Below are 19,988 nucleotides of genomic sequence, written 5' to 3'. Positions count from 1 at the left end.
TACCTCCCGAGTGCTGGGAGTACAGGCTTGCACCACAACTGGTTTCTAACTTGGTTCTTATTTGTGAGTTATTCGGAAGATTTGTTTTTCTGTCCAGGAAGTAAAAACAACAGTTCCTTCTTCCCAAGGTAATTGTAAGGACTAATTATGTTAAAGATGAAAATCTTAACACTATGTCTGGCATAGAGTGGCCATTCAATAATAGATAACAGCCACTCTTTTTACAAAAGTGTAAAGACATTTAACCCACAGATCACTACTCCACTTTGTTTAGGCTTTTCTTCAATAACTTACTGGTCAATAATTCATTTTTCAAAGACAGTGTATCTGCAAATACTTCCCCCATTTTTAAATCATTATCTCTTCCATTTGTTGCAGGCAGCATGAATGAGAAGAAAGGAGGACAGAGTAGGAATCCTATGGGTACTGCCATTAACCTTTCTCTAGTTCAGTTTTATCATCCATAAAACAAGGGTAGCAATCTATTTCATTACACTGCTGTGAAAAATAAAAGAGATAATGAATAAAAAGGACTCAATACATTGCAAAGTACTAGGCTGGTACCTTTTATACTTGCCAAGAGCACAAATAACTCTGACGCTGGCAGCAAAGTTTGACAGCGGCTCAGTACTGTGTTATATATTACTATTCACTCTGTTTAAAATTCTTCTAAGCTTTTCATTAGCTTTTAGACAAAGCCAAACTCCTACTGACTTGGCCTACTTTACTATGCCTCTTCACTGCCAACCTCTCTTCTGGCACATCCAGACATATCAAACTACTAGCAGTTCCCAGAATATACATACCTTGTGAACCTCTTTTCCCATGCATATAATTTTCTATCTGAAATTTCGTCGTCTCTCTAATTCTTACTCTAGGTAACTCATTCAGCATAGATGTTACCGTTGAGATGCTTTCACTGACACACTCACTCTTTAATTCAATAAATGTTTAGCAAATGTCAGAACCTGCTGAGTACCAAAGACAAAGCTATTAACAAGACAGATACAGTCCCTGACCTCAGGGGGTTTATAGCACAATGAGCGGTAACTGTATGTGTCTTCATATGCTCTATAAGACTAGGAGGTACAAGTCTATAGGACACTGTCTGTCTGCTACACAAAGGACCTGTCAGAGAATAGAGGTTTCTGTAAATGTTTAATGAATCAATATGGTACAGCACCTTCTGTTTGAATTTCCTGACATTCTGGGGATTGAACCTGCAGCTTCTCACATGGTAAACAGGTACTCTACCACTCACTTGGACCTTCAGCCATCTTTTAACTTTTTTAGGATTCCCTCCTAAATTCAGTTGTCAAGAAACACATCCAGGTAAGGAAGAATGAATCATTCTCATTTTACAGATGAGAACTCTGAGCCACAGAAAGACAAACTGGGTTTCCAATGTTCAAACCGACAAATGAAACAGCCTAAAAGCTACATCTCAGGTTTCAAGGTTAGAATTTCTACAGCACTGTAAAGCTGAAAGAGACTACAGTCAAACAGGGATAACAGTTAACCACTCCAGTTCCTTTACTGTAGATAGAGAATCTAAGGCATGACAGTGACCAAAATGAGTGTCGCTGAAGCCAGGCTGTCTGTACTACACTGTCCTGAACCTTACTTCCATACCCACTTATTTCAGAATGGAGGAAACACAGACTTACCAAAGTGTTAGAAGAATTATAATCTTCAGCTGACTTATCTGTAAGAAGAAGAAACGAAAGATTTAGTAGTAAAGTATAGCTACTGCTGAGATCTGAGTAAACACTTGCCAGCTTCAGAAGGGTAACAGCACAACTGGCCCTGTGAACAGAAGCCATGCTAAGCACACTACACCTACCATGGTCCTCTCTAATCTTCACTAGGGTTCTGAGTATTATTATTATATTCACTTTAATAGACTTTAGAGTTGAGAGAAGTTAAGTAATTTGCCCAGCATGTACACAGGTTAAATAGATGATTCAAAATCTAAATTCTGATCTAATCTAAATACCATGCCATAACAGTACCCACATCACAAGTTTTCAATGGGTGAGAATATTTCCTACGTTCTAAGATAAAGGCAAGAAATCCACACTATGTTACCCACATAAATCATGCTTCAGCTTCAGCTTCCAGAAAGGATCTTTTAGAGGCTGGGAACTAGCTCAGTCAGTAAAGTCCTGCTGTGCAAATACAAGGATGTAAACAAAGAAACAAACAACCTGAATGGATGGTATATGATTAAAATCCCAGTGCTGGAGAAGCAGAGGGAGATGGGTTCCTGGCCAATCTGCTTGATGAGTTCCAGCTCAGTGAGAGACCTCATCTAAAAAAACACATGGACAGTGCCTGAGGAATATACCCAAGGTTGTCCTGTGTCCTTTAAACACACAAGTACACATGTGCCTGAGGAACCAGCAATGGAGGATCACCATTTATTTAAGAAATTTCAGTCTGATGGACTGAGTGATAAAGTAACTGTCATCTTGTAACCACTATTATCTCAGACTTGATGAAATGTGCCCATAAGAAATTTTAGCAAAAAAAAAAAAAAAAAAAAAAAAAGGGGAGGAGGAGGAGGAGGAGGAGGAGGAGGAGGAGGAGGAGGAGGAGAAGGAGAAGGAGAAGGAGAAGTTGTTGAAGTTGTTTAAAAGATCCAGTGTTGACTGGGCGTGGTGTCGCACACCTTTAATCCCAGCACTCAGGAGGCAGAGGCAGGCAGATTTCTGAGTTTGAGGCCAGCCTGGTCTACAGAGTGAGTTCCAGGACAGCCAGGGCTACACAGAGAAACCCTGTCTTGAAAAGACCAAAAAAAAAAAAAAAAAGATCCAGTGTTGTCTTTAATTTGGTTCTTTAAATTTTACGAATTTACTTGCCAGTTCATCACCAATGGGATTCAGAAAAAGATTCTATGAAATCTGACATATTTCTCATCAAGAACCAAGACTAAAGAAAGTCCAAGATCCCAGTTCTATTCATAAAAGGGCCCAGTATGGCTTTTTGGTTCTATAATACATAAAGGATCCACAAAGTAGGAAGCAAGGTGACCTATGACAATATCTTAGAGCATATCCTGTTCCCTAGAAAGACTACTCAGCAGTTAAGAGTTTTTGCTGCGGTTGGGGAGATGGCTCAGTGTGGTGGTTATCAGCACCATCTGCCCTTCTAAAGGTCATGAGTTCAATCCCGGGCCATTTTTAAGATATGTTAGCCGGGCAATTGGGAGGAAGGGGCAGGTGGATTTCTGAGTTTGAGGACAGCCTGGTCTTCAGAGCGAGTTCCAGGACAGCCAGGGCTATACAGAGAAACCCTGTCTAGGGGGTCGGGGGGCAGGGGGGTTGCTGCTTTTGCAGATGACCAGCGTTTGGTTCCCAGCATCCCCAAGGTAGTGACAACCAACTTCAACTCCAGTTCCAGGAAATCTGACCCATCTTCTAGCCTCCCCAGGCACCATGCATGAATACGGTGCAACAACATATAGGCAGGCAAAACTCATACGCATAAAATAAAAAATTAAACAACAAACAAACAAAACAACAACAACAACAACTAAATGGTTAAGCTCTAGAAAAATCATCTTTGAAAACAAAAATGGGATCAGCTTAACAGAACAAAACTATATCTTACTGCACTGCCACTAACGAACACTCCTAGCTCTTTTGAGAACTAGGCATTATGGTTAAAAATATGCTCTGACACCATAAAAAGCAAAAACAAACAAAATCAAGAAAGTGGGGTCAGCAAGATGGCTTAGCAGGTAAAGGCACTTGTCACTTACACCTGATGACCTGAGTTCAATCCATAGAACTCACATGGTAGAAGAGGAGAATGAATTGTCCTCTGACTACACACATATGCAAGGCAAGCAAATCTAGGTGCAAGTACACATATGAATGAAATAATATTTTAATAAACATTTCTCCTTTTAAAGACTGTATAATTTCTATAGATCAAAATTGAATTTCAAAGCACAGAATGCAAAGAGTAGAAGGTGCTTTCAAACATTTTATTTTACAAACGAGAAAACTGAAGTTCACAAAGGCAAGAAACACTGGTGCAGGGTTATATAAGTTTGTGTCACAGCAGAGCCAAGACTTGGGTGGGATGCCAATCTAGTCTACTTTCTCCCTAATATTAACTGGCACAGAAAATCAAATACCATAGTAACTACCAAAATTAAAAAAAAAAAAAAAATTAAGTGTTGGGGTAGAGTGGGGGGTGGGGGGGTGGAATAGAGTTGTGAGTAACAGAGACCAGAGTGTTTAGGAGCCTAAATTAAAAACACGCTTCCAAAGCTAGTGTGCTGGCACATGCCTTTAATGGCTCTACTCCCAGCACTCAGGAGGTATAGGCAAAAGGATCTCTGGGGTTGAAGCCATCCATGAATACATGAAATCCTGTCTCCAAAAAATGTAAATAAAAATAAATATACCATTTGCATCATGAATAAGTTGAAATTTTTCTAAAACTTAATTAACTTTTGAGTCTTTAAAATGAGGATAATAAGATTTTGCCTTGACAATCCCTGTAGGAGATAAGTCACATAAGAGTATACACAAACTGACATGGTAATAACTTAATTAACAATACAAAAGAAGAGGAAATAGAAAACAGGAATGATCACATTAAAAATAAACTATGTCAAACATAAAACCTGCTTAGAGTTGGTTCTTGCCTTTAACAACCCTAAAATTTTAAATCCTATGTGAGCACATACATGTGTGTACATATACGTGTGTCTATGTTAATACACAAAAGTATGTAATTGTTTCTGTGGAAATACAATAATTATTTAAACTATAACTTTAATGTGCATACACAGATGACCATATATATAAATATATGAATGTGTATAGCTATATACACTCATCCTTAAATACTTAAAGGGACTATAATTTGAACCATATACAAAGTCCACCGGGGCAATAATGCATATGCATACATGCAACTTCCTTATAGCTATATACATGTACATAGACAGCAGCTTCCAATATGATATCTCTGTATTAAATTCCCTTATATTAAGTTCCGATTTCCTGATACTAGAAAACTTAGCTACTTAGCAACTTCTCACTCCAGCTCTTTCTCAGAATGATCCAATCTTTCAATGGAAAAAGACAGACAGACCCAGTGGGGACAGATGAGAGGAAGGAAATGCTGCTGGGAAGACTCATGGCCTCCCCTGAGCACTACTGTGGCATCGTGAGTGAAGCTGCTGTCCATCATCCAACCATCTGTACCCTTTGATACGAGCCAGATACTAGCTGGGGAAATCGCCTCTCAAAGTCAGCCAGTTCATCCTGGCTCTCACCTTCTCCAACAATTCTGCCTTTGAAGGAGGCCGCAGAAACAAAGAACACCAGACTAAGACATAAGAGTCTAGGCCTGACACTAATTTAAGCACACTACAAAGGCCACCTCTTTATTTCATATCTGCAAACAGTGAGGAGTTGGTGTGTATGTATGTATGTATGTATGTATGTATGTGTGTATGTATGTGTGTATGTGCATGTGTGTGTGTGTGTGTGTGTGTGTGTGTGTGTGTGTGTGTATGTTCTAATTGTCCCGTTGTTTTTGTTGTGTTATGGCTTCTGTTTTGAGGTTTTTGTTTGTTTTTGAGACAAATTCTCATTTGGCTAAGGTTGGCCTTGAACTTGCTAGGTAGCAAAAGAATTATATTTAATCCTAACCCTCCTGTATTACATCTATCTACCTAGTTTAAGGAGAGTGTACAATACCCAGCTTCGCTTTAACATTCTTAAGATACTATAAAGAAGACAAGTTTCCAAAATTACAGGTTTTTAATGCATTTTTAGCCTAGAAAAAAAAATATCTTTGGTATGGAAGGACATGATACAAATAAGATTACTATAGGCAATTATTACTTGAAAATATATGGAGCTAAGTGTGAGAAGACCTGAGTCTAATCCCAATTCCACCACTAAAAACACTCTAAACATAGTCCCTTACGCAGAAAGTGCATTAAAGAACATTTATAATTACTACTCACCTGATTTCCATTCAAATGATAAAATCTAGTCCTTTCCACACACTATAATGGTTCATACCTATAATCACTCTGAAGGCTGATGCTAAAAAATTACCATGAGTTCCAAGCCTAAACCAGCCCTAACTAGCCCAAAAAGAGAAAAACAAAAACAAAAACATTTCTTAAGAAACTGGGCTTGCAGGCTGGTGAGATGGCTCAGTGGGTAAGAGCACCCGACTGCTCTTCCGAAGGTCCAGAGTTCAAATCCCAGCAACCACATGGTGGCTCACAACCATCTATAACAAAATCTGACTCCCTCTTCTGGAGTGTCTGAAGACAGGGACAGTGTACTTATATATAATAAATAAATAAAATCTTTAAAAAAAAAAAGAAACTGGGCTTGCAACTTAAAGACACTTATTAATGTTATTAAATAATATCAGGGGCTGGAGAGATGGCTCAGAAGTTAAGAGCACTGACTGCTCTTCCAGAGGTCCTGAGTTCAATTACTAGCAGCCACATGGTGGCTTACAACCATCTGTAATGAGATCAGATGCCCTCTTCTGGTGTGTCTGAAGACAGCCACAGTGTACTTACATATAATAAATAAATAATTTTTTAAAAAATGATATCAGAAATAACAACAATGACAGTTTAGTGTCCATGCTTTATAACTATATATGATATGAGTCTATATATGAGTCTAGGTATATATAATACCCTGCTTTTTTAAAACTAACATATACAGGGGATGGTGGAGACTTAGTGGGTAAGGGCACTTGCCACCTAGTTTGAAAACCTGAGTTCAAACTCAAGAATTCACACAGTGGGAAAAGAGCCTACTCCTGGAAGTTGTCTTCTAATCTTCAAATGCTCACCATGGCATGCATGGCCCCAACCCACAAAAAATACATAAATGTAACAGTAATTAATACATGCAGCTTCAGAATAGAGACAAACAAGACTTCATTTTGGTTGTCACTTCCAAACATGCATCTTAGCGACCGTGCCATCACACTGGCGCTTTCTTTTTTCTTGCTAACCCATAAGCACGTGGGAGCTTCTGCTGTGATTACCAGAGACACAATCTTCATACCTGTAAAACTCATGTACTTCTGACTATTGGAGGTCTTCTTAGAGTTATAAAATTCCAACACATCCAGAACAGCCTGTGGGTTTTTCTTCTGTTCTGACTTTGTGATATTTGATGTTTGAAGCAAGCGAGCCCACTGTTCTGGCATTCCCTTAAAGAAAAACATGAAAAGTTTTCAGGAAGTCATGGATTTGGGGGACCCTGAAAGAATATCAGATAAAAATAACACTGTTTATTATCCATTTTCCTGGTCCCTCAAAATTTACACAAGCTCCTTTTATGTGTCTTCCTTCAGAGGTCTGCCCTTTACCAGGCTTTTCCTCCTTCAGAACAGGGACCAAGTCTGATTTATTCCTGCATTAGTGCCCCACCTAGAACTTGCTCTTATGGGGCCTCTTAAGAGATTTGTTTGAGTTGGTGATGTAGTTCAGTTGATAGAGCCTTTATACAACATGTGCAAGGCCTTGTTTTCAATTTCAAATACTGCAAACAATCAAACCAAGAAAATTAAAAGAGAAATTTGAGATCAGGAAAGTGTTCTTGAAAAGTTACTGGCAAAGAAAGAGGCTTTAAGAAAACAAGAAAGGACTGAATCTAATAGCATATAGCCCAAACTCTAAGACTAACACCCAGGACTTACCGTAAACTCCCCTGTGACAGCATCAAAACCAACATGAATTGTATGCTCAAAATCTGAAGGAAGAGAAATCTCTGGTCGCTCCTTCTCCTTCTTTTTATTTGCTGCGGGGGGAAAAAAAGAACAAGAGATTATTATTCTGTTTCTAGCCTTATTTTAGCTTTTCATTAAGCTCCTGTGAAGGGCAAGTTCTATCTGGTATGCATATATATAGTATGCATATAGAGCAAAAAATAGGCTATAAAGTGGGGAGTTGGGAAAAGATCTAGAGTCCATGTCATTTTTACCTCTACCTCACAATGTCTTTTGCTTTCTGCTTTCTCATCCAAATGGTGAGGAGATGGATAAGATGATCTTAAGGGCCCTTCTAGCTTCTATGGTTCACAATAATCTATGAAATAAGAATGGCAAGTACTCTCAAAGATGTTCCTGAGATGCTCCCAAGATGACACCCCATAATTTTTAACAGGTATTTCATACATATTTTTGTACATGATCACCACAGGCCTGAAGGTCAACTTTCATTTGTAAACTAAGAGATTGCAGCACAGATCTGCCTGGTCATCAAGCAAGTGAAATAAGAGCCTAAGCCCTTACATCCTTCTACTCTACCACTGCTAAAGAACTGCAAGCTGATTTAAGAAAGCTAAACACTACTACTACCTATGTATAGATAAAAACATAGAGTAATTTATTAATATTGCTGCAAGGGGTGTGATTTGAACCCAGGTCTGGTCCCAAAGATTGTTTTCCTCAGTAACTTCAAAAGAACCTCTAGCCTACACTCCAGTTGCTAAGGGTTGGGCTATTTATAAACTTGGCAATTTCCCTTCTAGAGCAGCTGCTTTGAGAATGAGAAGGCTAAGGATTACACCATGGCCCCAGATAAGCAGTGACTTATGATATAATTGCGTCTGTCTCACTCTAAGCTAGAATGTATAGGACATGTGGCAGGGCTTTGGAAAGGCTTTCTGTTTCAAATGGCTATTTCTAAATCCCTTCCAAACTAATCCCTTAAAAGGTTTTAGAGAATTACAATTATATTGTTTAATTTAGATTTAAACATGTTATATTTATATATCTTATTATTTATAATTCATTCCCATTGTATATTGATAAAGTATATAACATCCCAGACATGGATGCTAAGCCAAGAAGGTACAATGGTAATAAAGATCCAAAGAGAGGGAGAAAGCGGTTTAGAGAAAAGAGTGTCAAAGAAATGAAATCATGTACCACATGGAGAGAGCAGGGTTAATTCTGAAGTGAACTCTACCTCTTCCAGCCAGTCTGTTTTCTGCCTACAGCCTCTGAATACACCTCAGAGCTCCCCCCTCCTACTTGGTGCTCACTTTTTCTTCTCTTTTAAAGACTGACTCAAGTCCCATTTCTTTCAGAAAATGATTGTCTTCTACTTCTCCCCCTGTGAATTTCCAAGGCATAAGGTCTGTTATACCATCATACACCTCGTCACTCATTATCTCACACAATTCCTTGAAAATTTTAAGAAGTAAAATGTAAGCTTCTTAAGGATCCAACCAAGTCATGGCTTATAATCATGATTGTTATATTTATAAATCTCAAACAGAACCCAACACAGAGTTTACTTTAAGAACACTCTGGAAATGGTTAGGAAGTAGTCTTAGAAACGATCTCATTTTACTCCTGAAGAAAGACATCCCTGAAAAAGAAACTGCCTTGTCCTGAGTCCCAGGGCACATGATAGTAAAACTCAGTCTACCTGATAGTCTTTCCCTCCACTGTGCCATCCTAATCCTTTCTGACTTGAACGAAAGCAACTGCTAACTGAAATAGCAGCTTAACATAAACCAGACCTGAGAAGAGGAAGTGAGAAAGGAGAAGGGGAATTGGGAATATAGCTGACCGACATAGCCTAGGTAGTACGTCAGGTTGAGGTAGACTACCAGGCAGAACCCCAGCAGCAAACAGAGTTCCTAAGACAAAAATATAGGAGAAAGAACTAGAGAAAAAGCCAAATCTGTCATTTCTTCTTGAAAAAAATAACTATCTCCTTCATATATGCACAGGTCTTAAAGAGCTCACTGCCTCCTCACAACAAGCCCTGGAGGCAAGGCAGACAACACGGATTATCTCCATTCCACAGCCAAGAAAACTGAGGTCAGAATTTATCCTTTTTTTTTTTCTTCACTTTTTCAAGATAAAGTTGCTCTGTGTAGCCCTGGCTGTCCTGGGTCATGCTCTGTATACCAGGCAGGCCTGGAGCTCAGAGATACACTTGTCTCTGCCTCCTAGACTAAAGACATGTGCCACTACACCCATTTCTTTTTTTTTTAATTTTTATTGGTATATTCTTCATTTACATTTCAAATACTATCCCAAAAGTCCCCTACCCTCCCCCTGCCCTGCTCCCCAACCCACCCACTCCCACTTCTTGGCCCTGGTGTTCCTCTGTACTGGGACATATAAAGTTTGCAAGATCAAGAGGCCTCTCTTCCCAATGATGACCGACTAGGCCATCTGCTACATCTGCAGCTAGAGACACCAGCTCTGGGGGTACTGGTTAGTTCATATTATCGTTCCACCTATAGGGTTGCAGACCCCTTCAGCTCCTTGGGTACTTTCTCTAGCTCCTCCATTGGGGGTCCTGTGTTCCATCCTATAGATGACTGTGAGCATCCACTTCTGTGTTTGCCAGGCACTGGCACAGCCTCACAAGAGACAGCTATAACACGGTCCTTTCAGCAAAACCTTGCTGGCATATGCAATAGTGTCTGCATTTGGCAGCTGATTATGGGATGGACCCCCGGGTGGGGCAGTCTCTGGATGGTCCATCCTTTTGTCACAGCTCCAAACTTTGTCTCTGTAACTCCTTCCATGGGTATTTCGTTCCCTATTCTAGGGAGGAATGAAGTATCTACGCGTTGGTCTTCCTTCTTCTTGATTTTCTTGTGTTTCGCAAATTGTATCTTAGGTATTCTAGGTTTCTGGGCTAATATTCACTTATCAGTGAGTGCATATCAAGTGACTTCTTTGGTGATTGAGTTACCTCACTAAAGAGGATATCCTCCAGATACATCCATTTGTCTAAGAATTTCATAAATTCATTGTTTTTAATAGCTGAGTCTCCATTGTGTAAATGTACCACATTTTCTGTATCCATTCCTCTATTGAGGGACACCTGGGTTCTTTCCAGGTTCTGGCTATTATAAATAGGGCTGCTATGAGCATAGTGGAGCATGTGTCCTTATTACCAGTTGGAACATCTTCTGGGTATATGCCCAGGAGAGGTATTGCTGAATCTTCCGGTAGTACTATGTCCAGTTTTCTGAGGAACCGCCAGACTGATTTCCAGAGTGGTTGTACAAGCTTGCAATCCCACCAACAATGGAGGAGTGTTCCTCTGTCTCCACATCCTCACCAGAATCTGCTGTCACCCAAATTTTTGATCCTAGCCATTCTGACTGGTGTGAGGTGGAATCTCAGGGTTGTTTTGATTTGCATTTCTCTGATGATTAAGGATGTTGAACATTTTTTCAGGTGCTTCTCAGGCCTTTGGTATTCCTCAGTTGAGAATTCTTTGTTTAGCTCTCTCTGTACCTCATTTTTTAATGGGGTTATTTGAGTTTCTGGAGTTCAGCTTCTTGAGCTCTTTGTACATACTGGATATTCTATCAGATTTAGAATTTGTAAAAATTCTTTCCCAATCTGTTGGTGGCCTTTTTGTCTTATTGACAGTATCTTTTGCTCTACAGAAGCTTTGCAATTTTATGAGGTCCCATTTGTCGATTCTTGATCTTACAGCACAGGCCATTGCTGTTCTGTTTAGGAATTTTTTTCCCCTGTGCCCATACCTTCGAGGTTTTTTCCCACTTTCTCCTCTATAAATTTCAGTGTCTCTGGTTTTATGCACTATACCCATTTCTTATCATCTTGGCATGCACTCTAGAAATCCTAGAAAAGTCTCTGAATTTCAAGTCCTATAGGACACCAATTACTGCTCAGAATATAGATTAAAGTAAACAATGAGTTACCCTTCTGTAAAAGATACCATCTGAAAGAAATCATTAAGGATAAATAGCTATTAGCTAGGCAGAGGCAGGGATGGACAATCCAGAAACAGAGTAAGCAAAGGCCTAGAGGAAGCAAAGTGCTCAGGATTTTGCCACCAGAAAACCAACCAACTTTGATAAGAGTAATCTTTTACTAGACATATACTCTGATTTGGGATTGAAGAAAAAAACTGGATAATGCAAATCTATGCTCCTAGGAGTTTAATAGTCCAAGGCCAGAAACTCCATCTCTCTAGCCTGTGATTGAGTGAACCTAATAAAACATTCCATCAACTGATAAATGCATAAATTGTATAAGATTCATATAATGAAGTTTACTGATAAAAAGAAACGAAGCCCTCATCATGCTATAAAATGGATGAACTTTGTAAGCATTATGCTAAGTGCAAGAAGCTGGGGGAGGAGGGCTGGAAAGATTGGAAATATGTCTCAGTATTCCTGTATGCCTTGGCATTTTTTGTGCAGATCAGATGACAACTTTGAAAACTTGCATCAATTAGCATAATGCAGAGGACCTAGCTTTACTCCTCAGCACCCATCTGCAACTCTAGTTCCAGAACACCCCATACCCTCTTCTGACCTCCACAGGCACCAGACATATACATGGTTTACATATATATGGCAAAACACTCATACACATAAAAATAAAATAAATTTTAAAAAGCACAAAACACAGCATATGTTGTAATTCCATTTATTGAAATATCTAGAACAGACAAACTCAGACTGAAAATACATATGTCTACAGAGGATGAGAGAAGAGACAAATGAAGACTGACTTAATAGGAATGGAATTTCTGCCAGGCGGTGGTGGTGCACACCTTTAATCCTAGCACTTGGGAGTCTGAGGCAGGTGTATTTCTGAGTTTGAAGCCAGCCTGGTCTACAAAGTGAGTTCCAGGACAGCCAGGGCTATACAGAGAAACCCTGTCTCGAAAAACCAAAAAAAAAAAAAAAAAAAAGAATAGAATTTCTTTTTGGTTTAGTAAGAATGTACTGATACTGTAATGATTGAACAAATATTTTTGGTGCTGAGATATGAACATAGGTATTTATGCATGTTTATGCTAATGTATACCATTATGTTATACTCATAGCTCCTGTTTAATTTTGTAAATATACTAAAATATCAAATATTCTGAGATGGTGAACTATATGGTATTAGTTATACATCAACTTTTTAAGTAAATGCAATTTACCATATTAAGAAGGCAAAGAAAGAGCCAATAAGATGGCTCAATGGGTAAAGCACTTGCCATATAAGCCTAGAATTCAGTCCCTAGGACCCATGTGCTAGAAGCGGAGAACCAACTCCACAAAGTTGTTCTCTGACCTCCACACAGATGCCATGGGACACAAACAAATACTCTTCTTCCTCCTCCTCCTCCTCCTCTTCCTCCCCCTCATCATCATCACCATCACCATCCATTAATCAATAGAAGCTTAAAAAGAAGCAAAGAGGAGGGAAGGAAGGAAGGAAGGAAGGAAGGAAGGAAGGAAGGAAGGAAGGAAGGAGGGAGGGAGGGAGGGAGGGAGGGAGGGAGGGAGGGAGGAAGAAAGAGATGGCTTGGCAGTTTAGAATATTTGGGGCTCTTTCCGAAGACCTGGGTTTAGTTCCCAGCACTCATTATGGTGACTAATAACAGTCTGTAGCTCTAGTTCCAGGAAATCTAACACTCTCTCCTGGCTTCCATGGATTCCAAGCACACACATACACATATGTAGGTACTCACATATATACATAAAATAAAATGAACTGTAAAAAAGGAAAAGGAAAAAGGGGAGTATATATAGTAAATTAAATAATTAATTTAGCCTTTGCTAAAATGTGATATCCAACATCATTAAAACTTCTTAGTATTCACAAAATTTATTTAACCTAATAAAAACTAATTATAAAAGCCTCTAAAAAACATTATATAGCTATAAAATATTGGATGCCTCTCCTTTGGAATTAAAAACAAAATAAGGGTGACATTCATCACCATTAGAATTCAACACAGTAATAAAGGTGTCAAAAAGAAAAAAAGGGATGAAATAAAGAAAAAAACAGCACAATTTACTATTCTGTGAATCAATTACAATATATGGTTTTATAAAGAACCTTAAAAACAAGTTTTATTATTAATATTTGCAACTACTGAAGTAAGAGTTCTCAATAAGCTGATCAAGACAAAGAACTCAGATATGACTGAGGACAGAAAGGAAAAGAGAAAGAATCGCCTTGCTTTCATATAAGTAAAGACCTTAAGTTTGAAGAAATAACATAAGAAAAGAAGCTTGCAACCTCCTATCTCTGTCTTAGTTCAGCCTGGGCTTAGCTTGGAGAAAGCAGCTGACTACAAAATCCCATGTTTTACCAAAAACATTAAAGTTTCAGCAAGATTAATTAACCCCATTTTAAAATTCGTTTTAAACAGCACGTTTCATTGGCTCAACTGAACTAATCTGAGCAAAAGGCAGTAAAACATTCCAAACTTAAGAGAGATAAACACTCCTGTAGTTCAGTATTAAAATTAACTTCACCAACCTCTTCCCAAGCTCAGGGAATTTCACTTTGGTCATGAAAATGCAGCCAGAAAGAGGTTGCAAACTAAATGCTATGTGACTTCTTAGAATAAACCCAAGGCTCCAAATCCTAACCACAGGAACCAGGCCTTCCCACATGGAATTCTGCAACTCAGCATCACCTATTACAAGCCTTCAATTATAGCTTCTCCTTCCAATCATGTATGCATTCCCTCAAGAGCAAACTGAGGCCATCCTGGAGGTCAGCATTAGGTAATGCCCACAGACAGCACCACCCACTGCCAGCTCTAGTCTAAACCACTACCGTAACCTGTAAAGAACTTTTCATTCTCGTTTTCCTTAGAGTCACAACACTGCATCTCTAGAAATTCTGTCTCCAACATCTGGGTGGGAACAGGTACATATTTCTTAAGAGTGCCATGTATGGTCTGCTATGAGAAGAACTAACAGGAGCACAGGAGTAGATGCAATAGACACTTTGGGAAGACTTAGCTCTACATTCATTCATCTCACTTTCCACCAATGAGACCTTGGGCATTGTTTACTATTCTCTAAGCTTCAACTTTCCTACTGGAAATAGGTTGTGGGTATTGGATAATGATAAAAGAATAAATGAGATTTCATAAAGATAAGTTAACCTCTCATCTGTATGGCTTTGCAGTTTAGAAAATAATTTACTTTCATGACATAAAGTGGTATACAAATGCCTAATGACATAAATGGGCGTGAGTTGTTACTCCCACTTTACAGGTGATGCTATAACAATATTTAAAAATAATTAATGACAGAGCTGATGCGAGGGGCAGATCTCAGTCATGGTTAGTGGAGTTCATTTTTAGACTAGTTATCTATGCAGCCTCTGCTAATCCTCAAATACTACATAAAGGCAGAGCATGTCAAAGACTGCTAGTTCTGATGTATATCATGCAGTTAAGTAAAGATTGCTGACTGAAACTAAGATTGCAAAGGGAAGAAACTCAGCCATTTTTCCATCTTAATATACATATTAATCACAGTTGACACAGCTCTTAAAGCAGGGGTAAAACCAATGTACTAAGGGAATCTATAGAAAATTCATAGCTAGAAAATAAAATACAGGCTATTAGATCTTACAAAAATTTCTTGTAGCTGTTTTCAACCTCTAGGTTTTCAACCACAAAGATGCAGACTTGATCTTGAGGATAAGATTAGTTTTTTTACTGGGCGTGGTGGCGCACGCCTTTAGTCCCAGCACTCGGGAGGCAGAGGCAGGCGGATTTCTGAGTTCGAGTCCAGCTTGGTCTACAGAGTGAGTTCCAGGACAGCCAGGGCTACACAGAGAAACCCTGTCTAGAAAGGAATTAAGGAAGGAAGGCAGGCAGGCAGGCAGGCAGGCAGGCAGGCAGGCAGGCAGGCAGGCAGGCAGACAATAAAAAAGGAAAAAAAAAGATTTATTTTTTTTTTTTCAGACCAAATTTGGCCTAGGGGAACTGAGATTTCCAGAAGAGCCTCCAAGTCTACAGCTTCATCATCAATAAAAATACCTCACAATGTCCTGGTTTCTTTCCATCTACATAGATAAACCTGATCCAACGACACTTTGCAATACCTCATCTATATAAATTCAGGGTTGCAGAGCTAAAAAAGAACTGTGTCTGTTGCTCTGGCTCTCATTTTTTTAGATGAAAGCACTAAAGTCTACAGAGAAGTCACTGACACAAATATGATATCCAGCTTGTGAAAGAAGCAAGATTACAACCTAGGTATCTAGATTTAGGGCATGTAAAACTACTCTTTTGGTTGCAATGACATATGAAGGTGCTGTTTCTATCCTGTTCTAGATGGGAAATCTTTAAAAACAAACAAAAAGAGGCTAGGGTGGCAGTTCAGTGAGTAATGTAAGAATAAGAATAAGAGTTAAAATTGCCAGCATCCATTTCAAAAACAAGTATGCCCATGTGCATCTGTAATCCCACCACTGTAGAGGATTTGGGGGGGGGGGCAGAAACAGGAGGATTGCTGGGGCTTGCTGACTGTCCACCTAGTTCCAACTTCAGTAAAAGACCTTTCTCAAGGGAATAAGGTAGAATGGAATACATTAGGATACCCATATGCATATACACCACACAGGCAAGCAGACAGGCAGGCACGCACACATGCATGCACACACAAACACCAATTTTATTGAGAATCATTTACATACTATTATAATTTACCTATAAAGTATAATTGGGCTTTTAGTATTTTCACAGAGCCAGACAAACAACACCATAATTCAATGCATTTTGATCATTTCAAAAAGAAATTTCCTATCTCTTAGCCATCACCCCCTTAATCTCATCTGTTTATTACCTACTCTGTCTCCGTAGGCAACCACTAACATGCTTTTAATCTAGGAATTTACATTTCTAGACATTTCACATGAATGGAACTACACACTATGTGACCATTAGGACTAGGTCTTTTCCTTAACCCCATATTTCAAGGTTCACCCATAGATGCAGTATGGCTCAGGACTTTACTTTTTTAAATTAAATATTATTCATTATATCGATGTTATATTTTATTTTTAATACTAGATAGTTCCTTGGGAATCACAAACAAATGAGGCTAAAGCATTATTTCTCCTTGGTGAAAATGCTGGCTAGTATCATTTCTCTCCACTTAATCACCTAAAGAACTGCCAGAATGCGTTCCCTAAGGCTGTACCATTTTACATTCCTACCAGCAATTATGAGAGGCTCAAATACTTCCATATTCTCACCGACATTTGATATCATCCAGCTTTTGTTACAGCCATCCTAGTGTGCAGTGGTTTGAATTTGTATTTCCCTGGCAACTAATGATAACAACGTTTTCCATTAGTCTATCTTCTTTGGAGAGATGTCTATACAGATCCGTTGTCTATTTTTAAACTGAGTTGCCTGATTTTTAGTCAAGTTGTAGTAGTTCTTTCTGTACTGTTATACAAGTTTCTCATAAGATATATAATTTCAGAAAGCTGCCTCCTGCTTTGCTGTTACCCTGTGACTTTCTTGATGGTGGTAAATCGGATCCTGAAGCTTGTCCTTCCACAGATAGAAAGCCTCACCACAAAAAGAGCCCTACGTGGATACCTGGGAGCTTTCCCTAAGATCAGCAGTCATCAAAGCCATCTAAGCTAGCTTTTATTTCTTTTCTTTCTCAAGACAGGGTTTCTCTGTGTAGTCCTGGATGTCCTGGAATTCACTCGGTAGACCAGGCTGGCCTCAAACTTAAGAAATCTGCCTGCCTCAGCCTCCTGAGTGCTAGGATTAAAGGCATGTGCTACCACTGCCCAGCCTAAGTTAGCATTGTTAGTATCAGGCAAAAAAAAAAAAAAAAAAATCTATGGGGGGCTGGTGAGATGGCTCAGTGGTTAAGAGCACTGACTGCTCTTCCAGAGGTCCTGAGTTCAAATCCCAGCAACCACATGGTGGCTCACAACCATTTATAACGAGATCTGATGCCCTCTTCTGGTGTGTCTGAAGACAACTAAAGTGTACTTACATATTATAAATAAATAAATCTTTTTTAAAAATCATCTATGGAAACACTCAAACTTTTATGTTTCCACTGTTTTTTTCTATAAAGATGGCAGTGACTTTTTCAGGTTCATCATTAAGATTTTTGATTATTCTTTCAAGTTTTATTAGTAAGAGGGTAATGAAAGGCAAGCATGGTGGCGTATGTCAGTAATATCACTACTTGGAAGTTAAGGCAGGAGAACGTCATGCATTAGCCAGGGATACAGAGTGAGATCTAGACTTTAAAAACAACAGGAAATGAGGTTGCCTAGTAAGTCTTACTCATACTGAACTCACAGTGATTCCTACTTACCTCCATCATCATTCCTCCACTATCCCTTCCTATTCTTACTAACACTAAATACTAAATCTTGAAAATGGGACCAAAGATCTAGACAAAAAAATAAGGCGATCAAAATTTGCAAAGGTGGCATTCCAAGTGAAAGTAATCTGGGAAAAAGAAGTTTCCAAAGACACTTCAAAAGTCCTTAGGTCTTATGATTTGATAAGCATTTTTAAAAATTAAAAAAGGAAAAAGAAATAGATACAAATATTTTCAATTTATCTGAAAGCTGGCAAGAGCAAATTTATTCTTAAATTTTTGTTCAAATATAATCCTGAGCAATGAGTCAATTTTGCATTTGGCTTTAGCCACTCTAAGAAGGAAGACATGTTAACAAGAAAATAAAAGGTACTGAAGGAGAATTAAGTCATGGAAGGAAAGATCTTCTATTCAGACTATTCATAGGGAAAAAGCTGATTTGCTTTGGTTTTTTTCTTCTTAAAGCATACAAATGATTAAAATAAACAAAGTACTGTACTTTTATCTCCAGGTAAGATGGATCGATAAAACCGGTCCTTCTTTTTCTTCTCCTCTGGGTTTGGAGGCAGAGGTTTGGAGCCGTGGTTTAGGGTTCCAGTGTCTTTGCTGCCGGCTCCAATCATAGTGCTGGTGTTTCTCATCGGAGGGGCTGGGGGTTTGTCCTGGATGTCTACGCCGTTATTTGACATTGTCACCACCAGCAGCAGCAGCTACTAGAATCAAAAGAAAAAAATAATAACACTCATATTTTTTAGAAAAAGTAATTACATATTTTAAATGTTTTAAAATTAAAATCATACAGCCATTCTGCACTTGTCATGAATACTGCTAGCCTATTTAGTCAGCCAGATGTAAATCCCTAATGTGTTCCAAACACTGCTAAAAATTCACCAAGATTTTGTTTTTCTCTGCAGTCTCTTCCCTCAGAGTCTAAAGAACAAATATAAGTGAAAAGCAGATATGGACCAGACAAAACCTCGATGGGAAAGCCAATAACACGTACTAGATGTTGAGAAACCCCACAGCTTCTTCAGTCCCATTCATCCATCTCCGTGAAGCTTAACTAAAACCTCCAGCAGCACTCCATACAGTGAGTCTGCTGACAACATTTAACTTGATAACTTTATATAAGTTATCTTTCCCTATATGGCTGAGTGTCGGTGAAACTTCTGGTTTTGTGGCTAGCTTTACCAAGACTAAACAACATTCACACATTTACATATACCTATACCCTCTTTCAGATCACACTGGCAGAATAATGACCATACGCCCACAAATGTACAGTGCTTAAACCTTTTGGTCCTTCACAAGAAAGATGCTGCCCATGTGCCAGTTCTTCTGGATATCCCTCCTCTGAACACAGAATAAAATTTAAAAGAGGAAAACCCCATGATATGTCGACAAGTGATTTTAATTAGAACAGGGATTAGTGCCTTAAAATGTTCTTGTTCTTGACAACAGATAAATATGTGTCCAGAGCTTATATTTTCTCCTTATTAATTCATGAAATAGTAGAAAACGTATCTCATATTTGACCAGGCCCATTCACCAGTCTCACTTTCTGTATCTCCACTCCTTTTAATTCCCTTTACAGTATAGCTATATACTTCTTTAATTTCTTTAAATATGCCCTAACTTTCACACCTCCATCCCTTCACACAAGCTGTTTCATCTGCCTATTTTCCTATCAGTGAATTCATCCATCCTTTGAGGATTAACTCTGTTGTTTCTATGCTGCCTTTAGAAAATGTTCCAACCTCCAAAAAGGCAGGTGCCCTTTCTCTATGCTCCAAGGCAATGTGTTTATTTCCAGGTTATCACATTTCTTTGTAGTGTTATAATTTGTTTACAGATATA

General features: G+C 38.7%; 1 protein-coding gene across 8 annotated transcripts in view; it reads right to left on the bottom strand.

Moving 5' to 3' along the window:
• Window positions 1-19,988, bottom strand: part of Pak1 (p21 (RAC1) activated kinase 1) — a 123,841-nt gene that overhangs the window by 39,102 nt on the left and 64,751 nt on the right. For 4 of the 8 annotated variants that reach the window (NM_001357365.1, XM_006507436.4, NM_001357362.1 and 1 more), the window contains exons 2-5: window positions 18,631-18,844; window positions 7,708-7,808; window positions 7,071-7,218; window positions 1,668-1,705 (exon numbers count right to left, since the gene is read on the bottom strand). In NM_001357365.1, the coding sequence (NP_001344294.1) occupies window positions 1,668-1,705; window positions 7,071-7,218; window positions 7,708-7,808; window positions 18,631-18,820 (477 nt within the window). In that variant the 5' untranslated portion in view covers window positions 18,821-18,844. The remainder of the gene's footprint in view (window positions 1-1,667; window positions 1,706-7,070; window positions 7,219-7,707; window positions 7,809-18,630; window positions 18,845-19,988) is intronic. The other 4 variants (NM_001357364.1, XM_006507437.3, XM_011241694.2 and 1 more) reach the window with 1 other exon arrangement.

Source organism: Mus musculus, chromosome 7 (assembly GCF_000001635.26).
Source record: "Mus musculus strain C57BL/6J chromosome 7, GRCm38.p6 C57BL/6J".
Taxonomy (NCBI): domain Eukaryota; kingdom Metazoa; phylum Chordata; class Mammalia; order Rodentia; family Muridae; genus Mus; species Mus musculus.
Note: the sequence above shows the minus strand (reverse complement) of the source record. Positions and strands in the feature narration are given on the sequence as shown.